The sequence below is a fragment of the Suncus etruscus genome, chromosome 9 (assembly GCF_024139225.1).
Source record: "Suncus etruscus isolate mSunEtr1 chromosome 9, mSunEtr1.pri.cur, whole genome shotgun sequence".
Taxonomy (NCBI): domain Eukaryota; kingdom Metazoa; phylum Chordata; class Mammalia; order Eulipotyphla; family Soricidae; genus Suncus; species Suncus etruscus.
The window spans coordinates 57,379,237-57,394,287 of NC_064856.1; the positions used below are offsets into that span (position 1 = coordinate 57,379,237).

Genomic DNA, 15,051 nt, shown 5'->3' on the forward strand with positions numbered 1-15,051 from the left:
AATAAAGTCCAACATTCCCAGTAACTTGGTTCAAGCATGAATTCTACACAGAGATACTCTTCTACCAGTATTGCTTATAAAACAAATCTCAAAGGGGGAAAAGCAAACAAACAATCAGATTAAAAAAAAAAAAAACAGTGGGCAAAATTGGCACTATATAAGAGGATATTTGAAAAGAGTTATAGACGTTAAGGGAATACATCTGAGATATGTAAAGGAGATACATGTGCCCCTTTTATGTTTTTAGAAATAGTCAAGAGGGAGGGTGTTTTTTCCGAGACACCACTTCGGTCTGTGATTTGGCCAAACGAAGAGCACACAGAGCCATATCATCCCCGTGTTACCTGCTGAAGCTTCAGACCCCCCAAAAAAACATTACTGTGAAAGATATACAATCCACCTTGTCCAAACAAAAATCACTAGTAAAAAAAAAAAAAAAAGGTTAAATGTGAGGTAATAAGAGGTGGGAGTGAGGGAGTAAAGGAATAAAATGAGCTTCTGGGTGGCATTCTGAATATGACAAATAGATTAAAAACAATGATATCCAAATATTTGTCTATATGTTCCGTGCGGGTGCAGTAGCCCCCGCGCAGTTTCACAATGGGCAGGGTTAGTAAGGAAACTTTCCTGGAACTTCCTGAAGCCAGAAGCTCTTGTGCTGTCATTCCCCATGCTGGCAAAAACTCCCGGCTTTCGGGAAGGAAGCCCAAAAGTTCAAAGCCCCCACCCAAACCCTCCCTTAAGAGCTGGGTGGGAAATGGGGAAAGCCTAGGGTACCTTTAAGCTCGTCGTCGGAACCCACCTCACTGGCTTGCCCAGGCATGTAGCCCAGCGGTAGTCCTGGAGTTCCAGAGGAAGGAGGTGCTGGGGTGACCCAAGTCCCACACCCTTCTTAGACCTGGTTTAAAAGGCCTTTGGCATGGCAGAGGCCTGCCAAACCCCATGCTGGCAAAAATATATAAAATATATTTTTATGTAATTGTACTTTAATAACTAGTATTACTAGGTGCCCTATTAACCAGGAGGAAAAAGTATGTCTGAAATATTTCTGAGTCATGCTGAGTACTCTTCTATCTTCCTGATTTTGAAAAAAAAAAAAAAAACCTCCTAAACTCAGTTGAGCACATAGAAGCTGCGTTCATTTACATTTCCATCAGCGTTGTGACAAGGTTTCTTTTTAACTATATTTTCTCCAACATTCATTTACAATCTGTATTTTATATAGACCATTATCGTGAATGATAATTCTCATTAACATTTTGATTTGCCTTTCCCTTATAACAAGTGATAGAAGGCATTTTTTATGTGACAGTGACCTATCTGTGTATCTTTGAAAAGTATGTAGGTGTTAATTAGACATTTTGACATTCTTTAATTAGAATACCAGTAGTTTTTTCAGTAGTCCTAGTTGTTATATTTGGCTATTAAACCCTTCTTAGATATAAGCCATACAAATATCTTCTCATAATTTTATTTTGTTGGACTTTTAATTTTGTGATTGTTTATTTTATTATGCAGTATTTTTAACTGTTATAATCTCATTTATTTATTCTTGCTTTTTCGCATTGCCATCAAAGTTGAATATATATCCACCACTGAGGTCCTGGAGTTTATTGTTCCTTTTTCTTCTATGTATTTTCTGGTTTCAAGCAAAAATTCAAATTTATCTATTTTGAGTTCACTTTGTGTATAGTACCAAACAGTAATCTAGTTTTACCTTTTGCAAATATCAGTCCAGTTTCATACAACACTATTTATTTTATTGTTTCTTTGTTTGGGTTACTGAGTTATACCTGATAGTACTCAGAGACTACTCCACCCTCTGTGTGCAGAGTTTTTTCATGTTTTGTGTGCAGTGGACATTTGGTGCTAGAGATCTAACTAGGATGGCCACATACAAAACAAGTTACTCGATCCCTCTATATCTTTATCCCCCAACCCTATTTGTTGAAGAAATTTTATTTTCTCCATTGTAGTATTGTTGATTCTTTTCCATTCCTGTGTAGATTATCTATAGAATCTCTATATATATAATTGGTCTTGATGTCTATTTTAAATCTGAAAACATTATTTTCAACAATATGTATCACTTTAACTCAATGATGTATAAAACCATCATTACCAGAATAAAATAATGCTCATTTCAAAAAGGAAATATTATAATAAACATCTTAACATTATTATGCTATAAAACTACAAATGTTATATTTATAATTGAAAAAGAGCATTCTCAACAGGGAAAAGCAATATAACTCAGGATATATGATTAATTGCCCAGATAATTGTTAATATAGTTTAATATTGATATATTTTATCAATTATAACAAAAGTAACATTGGGTATTATCTTAAAATATTAAACTTCAGTAAATAACACAGTATCCCAGAATCTCACTTTTGAGAGATATAATCACAATTAAAACCTCACATACTTTTTACAGGTATTTTTTTTGGATCTTTTAAAAATTGTATTACTGAGTACATTGTTATATAATATTTAATAAAATAGCAATACATTAAAAGCAAAGATTCCTATTACGCCCTCCTAACATTTTATGTCACTCTTTATAAAAGGTAACAATCTACTATACATACCTTCAAAATACTTCTACATGCTGTATAATGATATGCAGATCAGTGCTAGGGCAGTAGTTCAGTGATAGATCACATGATTTGCACTTATGAATCTCTGCGTTTGAGCCCCAACAGCAAAAATAAAAATAAATCATTGACACATTATTAGTTAAATATCAAAATGTCAGAGTTAAAACTATAAACAATTTTGAAACTTAAAATTAAGCAATAGTTTCTTAAAAATGTCATCAAAAGGGGACCAGAGCTATGGTGCAGCAGTAGGGCAAAGTTTGCCTTGCACACAGCTGATCCAAGAAGGACCGCAGTTCGATCCCCTACATCCCATATATCCCCAAGCCAGGAGAGATTTCTGAGCTCATAACCAGGAGTACTCACCGAGTGTGGCTCAAAATTTTAAAAAAATGACATCAAAAAAACAAGAAATCAAAGAAAAGATATGGTCAATGATAGGTATAGTATATGACTACCCTATCAAGAGCTCTGTCATCTTTTTTTTTTTTTTGATAAATAAAACCAAACGTTTATTTACACCAAAGAATTCCAACACTGGGTCTTTCACATATGAAGAACAAAGTATTATATATATACACACAGCAAGAGCGGCAGGATTGTAACAAGAGAGTTGATCATTTCCCCACAATTACAGGTCTACCATTTCAGACTCACTGGAGATAGTGGATCTGCTTCCACCTCTCAGATACACTGATTGGACCGAGGGGGCAGGCCTTCTCACTGAATGGCATGTGAGGGAAGGGAAAGGCAGGAAGAAAAATATGCAGAAAGCGCAAATGAAATCAAGGTGGCCACACCTCCATTAGGTCTCCTAGAAGAGTTGCTAGAATGAGATCTTTCTTTACAAACAGTAGATTTGTGTCTTTTGGAAAAAGCAATAAGTTATACCTAGTAACTAAATGAATTCAAAATGGCCAAGTCAAAAACAAGATTTTTTTCTTTCCGTCCTCCCATCAGCTACAGAGCATGTTGAAATATCAGAGGGGGAAGACCACAGCAAGAAGCCTGGGAGGAAAAGTATTCCAAACTTTTAAATGGAAACTAAAGTCAACAGTGAGTAGTAGGAGTAAGGGCTAAGGTCAATAAAACATGATTCATACCTAAACACGTTTCCAGAACCCCTTTCGGTAGCTTTTCAGCACTGCAATGTAACTAACGCAGATTCCCACTAGGTTTGTCAGGGTAAGCCCACAGAAGCACTTCTGGAGTACAGTGATAAGTAATTAACAGTTTACTGCTCTGAGAGATTGGGTCCTTGCTTCTTTTCTCCCTCCCACCTTTCTCGAGAAGCTCCAGTTCTGTCATCTCTGGAGAAGAGCGTGAGCAACAAACCCTCTGAATGTGGAATGGATGGGGGAGCAATGGTGGGCCTGGGAAAGAGTCTCCACCCAAACACCACAGCCAGGAATGAAGCTGCCTCATCTTTGTTTTTAGTGATAAGGAACTCAATTTAGAAAGGGAGGGAAAAAAATAACTGTTCATGAAATATTCCACTTGCAAGTTAATTTTTCAGGGAATTCCCCTGAGTTATGAAAAGTTTGAGTTTAAAAAAAAGGGGAAAAAGATAATTAGCCTATTATAATTTTTTATGACTGAACTACTATAAATCCACAAGCAACGGTTCAGACACGGTGCTTCTGAAGTGTTTCACCCCTCTCCACCAGGCGCAAGCTGCATCAGGGAGAGAGTGGACTCCCTCCCACCTCTGCTCAGGCATCAGGAGATAAGAAGGGGCCATTACTGCTGAGCGCCAGCGGCAGCTGGAACAGGCATCCCAAGGGGGTTGGCAGCAGCAATCACTGGTGAGCCTGCCAGAGGTCCAAGGGGTGAAGGGGTTGGCACTGAAGAAATCCCTGACATCATATTGGCGCTGCTGACTGGTGTACTGCCCCCTGCCATACTAGATGAACCCATTCGAGCCTGATCCTTCACGACAGTGTAGAAATAGGGGTGCTCCATGGCCTCTCTTGCAGTGAGCCGTGACTGATGGTCATATCGTAGCAGCTTATCCAGGAAATCCAAGGCCTCTGGGCTGACAAGATGCTGGTTTTCACTGTGGACAAAACGCTCCCATCGCTTACGAGAGTGCCTGCCCAAAATATCATTGAAACGTGGATCTAATTCAATGTTGTATTTGTCAATATAGTCATATAAATCTTCTGTCCCCAGAACTTTGGCTATCCTCACCAACTGATCATAATTATCATGTCCATGGAAAAAAGGCTCCTTCCGAAAGATCATACTGGCCAGCATACAACCCAAGCTCCACATATCCAAACTATAATCATACATCTGATAGTCTACAAGAAGTTCAGGGCCTTTGAAGTATCGGGAAGCAACACGAACATTGTATTCTTGGCCAGGATGGTAAAATTCAGCCAAACCCCAGTCTATTAGTCGTAGCTTTCTGTGTTCATGATCAATCATTACATTATGGGGTTTCACATCTCTGTGCATAATTCCCATGCTGTGACAATAATCCAAGGCCTTCAGAATCTCATACATATAAAATCGAATATCGTAGTCTGTTAATGTCTGGTACAATTGCTTGAAGTCTGTGTTGTTTACGTGTTCAAAAACCAAGGCAGGGGTTCGTGACACAGGGTCTTTTACAATGTCTGCCAATGTAATGATGTTGGGGCCACCTCGCAAATTTTCCAAGATCTTTATCTCACGCTTGATTTTCTTCTTTTTCACTGGCTTGAGAATTTTAACAACAACTTTTTCATTATTTGTAATGTTGATGGCTTCAAATACTTCACTGTATTTACCCCGGCCTAACTTTCGGACCAGCTGGTAGTCATCTTGATTTCTTTGGCGGCGGCGGCGCAGGCCGCTCTCCCGTCTCCTCACACAGACAATATGGTGGCGCGGCGGCCGAGGAGACACACGGCTCCGCAGGAACCAGAGCGAGCGAGCTCTGTCATCTTAAGGTGACTTCCGGTTTAAGGCTATGCTCCCTGAAAATGAGATAAGATCTTGCACTGACATAGACTTAAAATCAGTAAACCAACCAATCACTAAATAAATTAATAAGTAAATAGCAATAGTGAGTCTTTGGGTGATAGAGGTACTCAGAAATGAAACAATGTTTTCTTCAAGTGTTATTTCTAACAAAGTATACAAAATAAAAATCTCAGAAAAGTAGGAATATACACTGTGAGTAATGGTGGGAGAAAGAAAACAACAAATGTGATGGAGCGGTGGCTCAAGCAGAATGGCATTTGCCTTGTGTGCAGTGACCTAGGATGGACCGTGGTTCAAGACCCGGCATCCAATGAGGTCTCCGAGGCCAGGAGAGATTTCTGAGAGTGTGGCCAGGAGTGGCCCCTGAGTATCACCGGGTGTATTCCTCTACCCCCCCAAAATATGTTTTATTTAATAAAGATTAAAAATTAGCTATCCTAATTTTTTTACATTTTATTATTGTTTATTTTTAATAATAATTTTATATTGACCAAAGTGGGTAACAAATCATTCACAATAGTATTTTAGGTACATAGTGACATTGAATCAAGGGCATTCCCACCACCAATGTTGTCCTCCCTCCACCTCAGTTCCCAGCATGCATCCCATATCGCCCCTCCTTTGTCCCCCTGGGGCTCCTAATTTTTAATGAATTATGAAATTCATGGCGAGAGAAGTATGATAGTAATGTTATATGAGTATAAAGATATAATTCTGGAAAAAAGATTATAAAACTAACAAAAAGAATAAGCAAACTTGAAGATAGATTGATAGAGATTATAGAATTAAAGGGAAATAAAATAAAGAATCTGAAGAATATGGGTCACAATTAAGTACATCAACATGTGGAGATGGGAATTACAGAAGGATAGAAGAAAAAAGAGGGGAAATTCTTGAATAAATAATGGTGTAAAAGTTGGCAAGTTTGTTGAAAAGCACACATCTGTATATAAAAGAAATTGAACAAAATCTGAGTTGAATCATAAAGGATTCCACGTGATATTATTAAACAATAGAACACAAATACTATATAGATATCAAGTGACAAGAATAAAGTAATTAATCACTTAGAACTAAGAATCTCAAAAATAGTAACAAATGACTTATGTGAAACAATAAAGACCAGGAGCACATCTCACCTGTTCAAAGTACTCAGAGAAAAATTGTCAATCAAGAATCCTATTTTCAGCAAATCTGTCATTCAAAATGAAGGCCAAATAATGACATTCTAAAATAAATATAAACAGAAATGTATGCTAGTTTATTGGCCTAATAAATTCTAAGAGACTCTTTCAGGCTAAAATAAAATAATTTTTGATCAGCATAAAAATATTCAGAGCATTACTAAAGGTAGTCATGTATTAAAGATAGAACAATATATATAACATCGTTTATGTTAAAGATATTTAAATTATAACAATATATGATGTATTATTATAACATATAGAAAGGTAATCTTCTTGCCATAACAGCACAAAAAATTATGTGGGAACAGGAACACTGATGGAACGCTGAAGCCTGGCACATCTCTCTGAACTGTCTGTCTTCTGTGCAGCATCTGTGTGTGTGGCTTCATATGCAGAGGGCTAGCATTCCCTGGAAGTGAGTTTCTTCTCCCAGAAAGGGAGGAGCTGGTTAAACTCTGATGGAATGCTGAAGCCTGGCATATCTCTCTGGACTGTCTGTCTTCTGTGCAGAATCTGCGGGCCTGATTTCCTGTGTGTGTGGCTTCACCTGCAGACAGCTAGCCTTCCCTGGAGGCGAGTTTTTCCACCCAGAAAGGGAGGAGTCAGAGGAGCGTGGCTGCGTAGCTAAGCGGAGTGGCCACACACATCATTTAGCCAATAAATACAACCAAAACATGTAGAAAAACCCACAATACAAGTGTGACAATGGGGAAACAACGCAGGACAGCGCCAGACATAGAGAATGAAGATGGCAACTCTGATAACAGGAACATGGCCAACCAACTAGTCAGTCTCTCAGATAAGGAGTTTAGAGTCGCAATATAGAAGATGTTCACAGAACTCAAAAAAAGTATAGAAGAGAACACTAATAAAAATCAAGAGAATATTAAGATAGAAATCAGAAAACTCCAAACTGAAATTTTAGATCAAATAACAGGTCTGAAAAACTCAGTTAATGAATAGAAGAAAAAAATGAATGAGCTTTCCCACAGGTTAACAGCAGCTGAGGACAGAATTGGTACACTATAAGATGAGATGAATAACAACTCCATACAGCAGAAGAAATTGGAAAAAAGCCTTAAATCAAATGATCAAACAATGGAAAAATTACTCAAAGAATGTGAACAGATGAAAATAGAAGTCTATGATAAGTTCAACAGAAACAACTTAAGAATCATTGGAGTCCCAGAGACCTAGGAAGAAAATCTCCAGGAAGAATCAATGGTCAAGAACATCATTAAAGAGAAACTACCAGAGCTAAAGAATACATGCGATCAAATCCTGCATGCCCAAAGAGTACTAACTAAAAGAGACCCCAGAATAAACAGCCCAAGACACTAAAAGAGATCCCAGAAAAAAACAGCCCAAGACACATCCTAGTTACAGTGACGAATCCCACAGATAGAGACAGAATTCTGATAGCAGCAAGATCAAAAAGAAAATTATTCAAGGGAACATCCTTGAGATTTACCACAGACCTGTCACCAGAAACACTCAAGGCCAGAAGGCAGTGGTGGGACAAAGTGACAAAACTCAATGAAATAAATGCTTCGCCTAGAATACTGCACCCAGAAAAACTCACTTGCAGGTTTGAAGGAAGAATACATGGCTTCACAGACAAACAAGAGCTCAGAAACTTTACAGACTCAAAACCAGTCTTAAAAGAAAAACTGAAAGACCTACTTTAAGACAAAACTGACCAATAGACAAATCAAACTTCGATAGAAAGATGGTACTAAATCCCAGGACAATTCTTTCTCTCAATGTCAATGGACTAAATGCACCAGTTAAGAGACACAGAGTGGCTAAATGGATCAAAAAACTCAATTCAACCTTCTGCTGCCTACAAGAAACGCATCTGAATAGTCATAACAAACATAGACTCAAAATAAAAGGCTGGAGGAAAATCATCCAAGCAAACAACACCCATAAAAAAGCTGGAGTGGCCATACTAATACAGGTGATGCAAACTTTATATTCAGTAAAGTATAAGGAAAAAAGATGGACATTTTGTATTAACTAAGGCATATATACAGCAGGAAGAAATCACTCTCCTAAACATGTATGCACCAAATGAGGGGCCAGCAAAATATTAAATACAATTGTTGACAAATCTAAAAAATAATATCAATAACAACACAATAATTTTGGGAGACCTCAACACAGCATTGTCAACACTTGATAGGTCAACTAGACTGAAACCCAACAAGAATATATACTAGACCTGAAAATAGAAATGGAAGAAAGAGGCCTAGTATATATATATGAAAACTCCTATTGGGAATGAAAAAGGACAGATCACTACTGATATGGCAGAGATTCAAAGGGTAATCAGAAACTACTTTGAGAAACTCTATGCCACTAAAAATGAGAACCTGGAAGAAATGGATAAATTCTTGGACTCTTTTAATCTTCCACGGTTGAAGGAAGAGGATGTAGTATATCTTAGCACCCCCATCACTATTTAGGAAATTAAGACAGTAATCAAATGTCTGCCCCCAAAAAAAGCCCAGGCCCAGATGGATTCACTAATGAATTCTTTCAAACCTTTCAAGAGGAACTACTACCAATCCTAGCAAGACTCTTTCATGAAATCAAAAAAACAGGAACACTTCCAAATAGTTTTTATGAAGCCAACATCACCTTGATACCTAAACCAGACAGAGATGATACAAAAAAAAAAAGAGAGAGAGAGAGAATTAAAGACCAATATCGCTGACAAACACAGATGCAAAGATCCTCAACAAAATCATGGCAAATAGGATCCAATGCCTCATTAAGAAGATCATCCACTATGATCAAGTAGGTTTCATCTCAGGAATGCAAGGATGGTTTAACATCCGTAAATCTATCAACATAATACACAACATCAACAAAAAATAAAAATCACATGATTATATCAATAAATGCAGAGAAAGCATTTGATAAGGTCCAACACCCATTCTTGATCAAAACTCTCAGCAAGATGGGAATGAAAGGAACCTTTCTCAATATAGTTAAGGCCATCTACAACAAGCCAATGGCAAATATTATCCTCAATGGAGAAAAACTAAAAGCCTTCCCTCTAAATTCTGGCACAAGACAAGGCTGTCCTCTCTCACCACTCCTGTTCAACATAGCACTGGAAGTACTTGCTATAGCGATTAGGCAAGAAAAAGATATCAAGGGAATCCAGATAGCAAAGGAAGAAGTCAAGCTCTCGCTGTTTGTAGATGACATGCTACTGTATTTAGAAAACCCTAAAGACTCTACCAAAAAGCTTTTGGATATAATAGACTCATATAGCAAGGTGGCAGTCTACAAAATTAACACACAAAAATCAATGGCCTTTCTATACACCAATAGTAATAAGGAAGAAATGGACATTAAGAAAACAACCCCATTCACAATAGTGCCACACAAACTCAAATATCTTGGAATCAACTTGACTAAAAATGTGAAGGACCTATACAAAGAAAATTATAAAACTCTGCTCCAAGAAATAAGAGAGGACACGCGGAAATGGAAGCACATACCTTGCTCATGTATTGGCAGGATTAACATCATTAAAATGGCAATACTTACCAAAGCATTGTACAGATTTAATGGGATCCCTCTAAAGATACCCATGACATTCTTCAAAGAAGTGGATCAGGCACTTTTGAAATTCATTTGGACAATAAACCCCCCTAGAATAGCTAAAGTAATCATTGGGAAAAAGAATATGGGAGGAATTATTTTCCCCAACTTTAAACTTTACTACAAAGCAATAGTTATCAAAACAGCATGGTATTGGAATAAAGACAGGCCCTCAGGTCAGTGGAATAGGCTTGAATACTCTGAGACTGTTCCCCAGACATACAATCACCTAATTTTTATAAAGGAGCAAGAAATCCTAAACGGAGCAAAGAAAGCCTCTTCAACAAGTGATGTTGCCACAACTGGCTAGCCACTTGCAAAAAATTCAACTTATACCCCCAGCTAACATCATGTATGAAGGTTAAATCCAAATGGATGAAAGACCTCGATATCAGACCCTAAACTATAAGATATATAAAACAACACGTAGGCAAAATACTCCAAGACATTGAGACTACAGGCATCTTTAAGGAGGAAACTGCACTCTCCATGCAAGTGAGGGCAGAGATTAACAGATGGGAATATGCAAAGCTGAGGAGCTTCTGCACTTCAAAGGAAATAGTGCCCAGGATACAAGAGCCACCCACTGAGAGGGAAAAACTATCCACCCAATACCCATCAGATAAGAGGCTAATCTCCAAAATATACAAGGCATTGACAGTACTTTACAAGAAAAAAACATCTAATCCCATCAAAAATGTGGAGAAGAAATGAACAGACACTTTGACAAAGAAGAAATACAAATGGCCAAAAGACACATGAAAAAATGCTCCACATCACTAATCATCAGGAAGATGCAAATCAAAACAACTATGAGGTACCACCTCATACCACAGAGATTGGCACACATCACAAAGAATGAGAACAATAGGTGCTGGTGGGGATGTGGAGAGAAAGGAACTCTTATCCACTGCTGGTGGGAATGCTGTCTAGTTCAATCTTTATGGAAAGTGATATGGAGATTCCTCCAAAAACTGGAAATCAAGCTCCCATTTGATCCAGCTATACCACTCTTAGGATTATACCCTAGGAACACAAAAACACAATACAAAAATCCCTTCCTTACACCTATATTCATCGCAGCACTATTTATCATAGCAAGACTCTGGAAACAACCAAGATACCCTTCAACAGATGTATGGATAAAGAAACTGTGGTACATATACACAGTGGATTATTATGCAGCTGTCAGGAGAGATGAAGTCATAAAATTTACCTATACATGGATGTACATGGAATCTATTATGCTGAGTGAAATAAGTCAGAGAGAGAAAAAACACAGAATGGTCTCACTCATCTATGGGTTTTGAGAAAAATGAGAGACATTCTTGCAATAATAATTTTCAGACACAAAAGAGAAAAGGGCTGGAAGTTACAGCTTACCTCATGAAGCTCACCACAATGAGTGATGAGTTTAGTTAGAGAAATAACTACATTTTGAACTATCCTAATAATGAGAATGTATGAGGGTTATAGAAAGCCTGTCTAGAGTACAGGCGGGGGTTGGGTCAGGAGGAGGGAGATTTAGGACATTGATGATGGGAATGTTGCACTGGTGATGGTGGTGTTCTTTACATGACTGAAACCCAAACACGATCATGTAGGTAATCAAGGTTTTTAAATAAAATATATATAAAAAATAAAAAAATATGTGGGAACAAAGTATCATATTAAAAAAATGACTCTAAATGATTAGGTCTGCAGAATCTATAAGATTATTAAAAATATTTGTGAAAAGGTAAGAAATTTAGGTTTAATATTGATAAGTTATAGAATCTAATATACAATATGGTTATTATAGCTAGTAAGCTGCATAATATACTTGAAATTTTTTGAAAGAAATTATAAATATTCTTGTAAAAAAAGAAATGGCAATTATGAGACAAAAAGAAGACATTAACTTATATTATGATGGTTTTCTTGAACTATGTAAATTTGTTAAATAATACTGAGTAAATGTAAACTTAAATAATGTTTATATGAAATATATATCAAACTAGAACAATACAATGGAAGATTACTATAGCAAAAGCTATAAATAAATCCTTTGTTTCTTTTATCATATTAACTTCTTTAAAATGCTTAATACATCACAAAAAGAAAAAAGGAAGAGCTATTAAAATGTAAGTTTTATATCTCACTAGAATTAAGTTGATATAAATTTGAAGTTAACTTTTTTGAAAGAAAAGGAGGGGCCTCCCAAACTCTGCTGAAGAGTACCATGAAATGCCCATACCTTAACTCTAGTACTATCTTTCTATATCCTCCATGTCTAATTCTTTTTTTAATTATTTAAACACAGAGATTACTAATATAATTTAAATTGTAAGATTACAGTCATATAAAGAACACCCCCCCCCTTCACCAGTGCAGGATTCCCACCACCAATTTCCTAGATCTGCCTACTCCCCACCCCACCCACACCTGTACTCGAGACAGGTTTTCTTTTTCCCTCATTTATTCACATTGTATGATAGTTTTCAGTGTAGTTATTTCTCTAACTGCACTTATCACTCTATGTGGTGAGCTTCATGTCATTACCTGCACCTACATGGGAGGATGGGGAGAAGTAAGGGTTGGAATTGAGGCAGTAAAATATTAGAAATGAGCTTTGTAGGGCAGTATCAAGGTCCCAATACAAGATGGATATTGTGGATATATAGAATATATGCACACAATACTATCAATATGAAAACAAAGAGAAAAAATTTCCACTGACTGTCCCAACATAAACCAGTGCTAGAACAGACTGCCCTCCTCCCAGAGCACATTCCCATTAGTGTAGGGAGAGATAGGGGGAAAGCCTGTTGACCCCTATAGAGTCCACCTAGACTGGTGCCCAGGGAAAGACTGAAGTCCAGAGGAGAAAAACCCTATACCTGGCAAGAGCTGGTCTCCAGAATAAAGGAGGAAACTGGAAGCCAAATGTCTGCCCACCCTCATCCCCATGCACCTCCCCCCTGGAGTACGGGGGGAGGGGGGGGAAGCCTGAGGACCACTAAGAGTCCACCTGAACCCACTTCTAGTCATCTGAGCTGGCACCCAGGGAAGGCCTGGAGTCAGGGGAAAAAGACAAGGACGGCTGGGGCCTGCCAAGCCTCCCAGCACTCCCCAGGCTAGGGAGAACCCATGTCTGATTTTTAAGTGTGTATATTAAACCCTTTTATCAACCACTAAGAAAATAAATCATATGGGGCTGGGCGGTGGCGCTAAAGGTAAGGTGCCTGCCTTGCCTGCGCTAGCCTTGGACGGACCGCGATTCGATCCCCCGGTGTCCCATATGGTCCCCCAAGCCAGGAGCAACTTCTGAGCATATAGCCAGGAGTAACCCCTGAGCGTTACTGGGTGTGGCCCAAAAACCAAAAAAAAAAAAAAAAAAGAAAATAAATCATATAATATAATAGAAAAATGCTCTATTTAAATGTGATTCAGAACTATTAGCAATATAGTTATGGAAAAAATAATATATTTTATCAAGAGCAAAACATAACTCTCTCTGAAAAAAGTTAATGTTTGATAAACGTAGGTTAAATTATTTTTTTCTAAAATGAGGCTGAGACTAAAAATGAGACTAGAATTAATAAGGTAAGAGGTGTAACATAAATTAAAGTTGTATATCTTTTTCCATGTAGATTATCAAAAAATATATTTTACTTGATTAAATATTTCCAGATTAATGTTCAGAAATTTCCATAATCTGTGGTAGTTGTAGATTGTATATTCTTTATTCTTTCTCTTTCTTGGACTTTGACTTACAAAACTCTGGGTGTCAGCAACTCCACCTAGTATTTCTTATATCTCTCCAGCTTGCTTATAGTTTACTTTGGAACTATTCATGCTACCTATGTTTCTAACAGCAGTCAATGGCTCTCTGACTTGATTACTATCCATTTATGAGATTCTTTGATCAGACCTGTAGGATACCTGGAAGTCAACACCAGCACAAAGGAATCTGCATTTCTGCTGAGCCAACAGGTGGCTGATTCGTGTCTGTTGAGATGAAGCAGGGAATCCAAGACTCATATCCGAATGCATTTGTGTATACTTAACTTTAGACCTCAATAGGAACATGTATTATTTCAAACTCTATTTATGTACACTAATCAGATATTTTATTACAAGATATATCTCATGAATTCTAAAATAAATCACACAGAAGTACAATGCTTCAACAAAACAAATCAGAAGCTATTGAAAGATTAAAGTGATTTAAATAAAGGGGGTTTTTGATAGGATAGCTATTGCAGCAGATAGAATACTTGAGTAGCATGTGACTGACAGGGTTTGGATTCCCAGGACCCCATATGGACCCCAATAAACAACATCCTTCCCTACACAAAGTGATTCTGAGCACAGGGCTGGGAATAAATCTAAAAATAAGCCTGAGCATTTTTTTTTACTATGTTTACTAATGTAAACACAAAACAGAACAAAAAACGTAAAAGAAAGGTTCTAAAAATTTGGAAATAAATGCCTTTCTTAAAAATCACTTGAGGTGGGGCCAGAGCTATAGCACAGTGGTAGGGCTTTTGCCTTGAAAATGGCTCACCTGTGATGGACCCGGCTTTGATCCCTGGTATCCCATGTGCTTCCCCGAGCCTGCCAGGAGTGATTTCTGAGCCAGGAGCAACCCCTGAGTGCCACTGGGTGTGGCCCCCAAACAAAACAAAACG

At 37.6% G+C, this 15,051-nt stretch overlaps 1 protein-coding gene across 1 annotated transcript; it reads right to left on the reverse strand.

The window, feature by feature from the left end:
* Window positions 1-4,174: 4,174 nt before the first annotated feature.
* Window positions 4,175-14,401, reverse strand: LOC126018530 (casein kinase II subunit alpha-like). Its single transcript, XM_049780659.1, is given in 3 exon segments — window positions 4,175-4,387; window positions 4,389-5,526; window positions 14,292-14,401. Coding segments are annotated over 3 exon segments (1,320 nt in total). The 3' UTR covers window positions 4,175-4,315.
* Window positions 14,402-15,051: the final 650 nt, after the last annotated feature.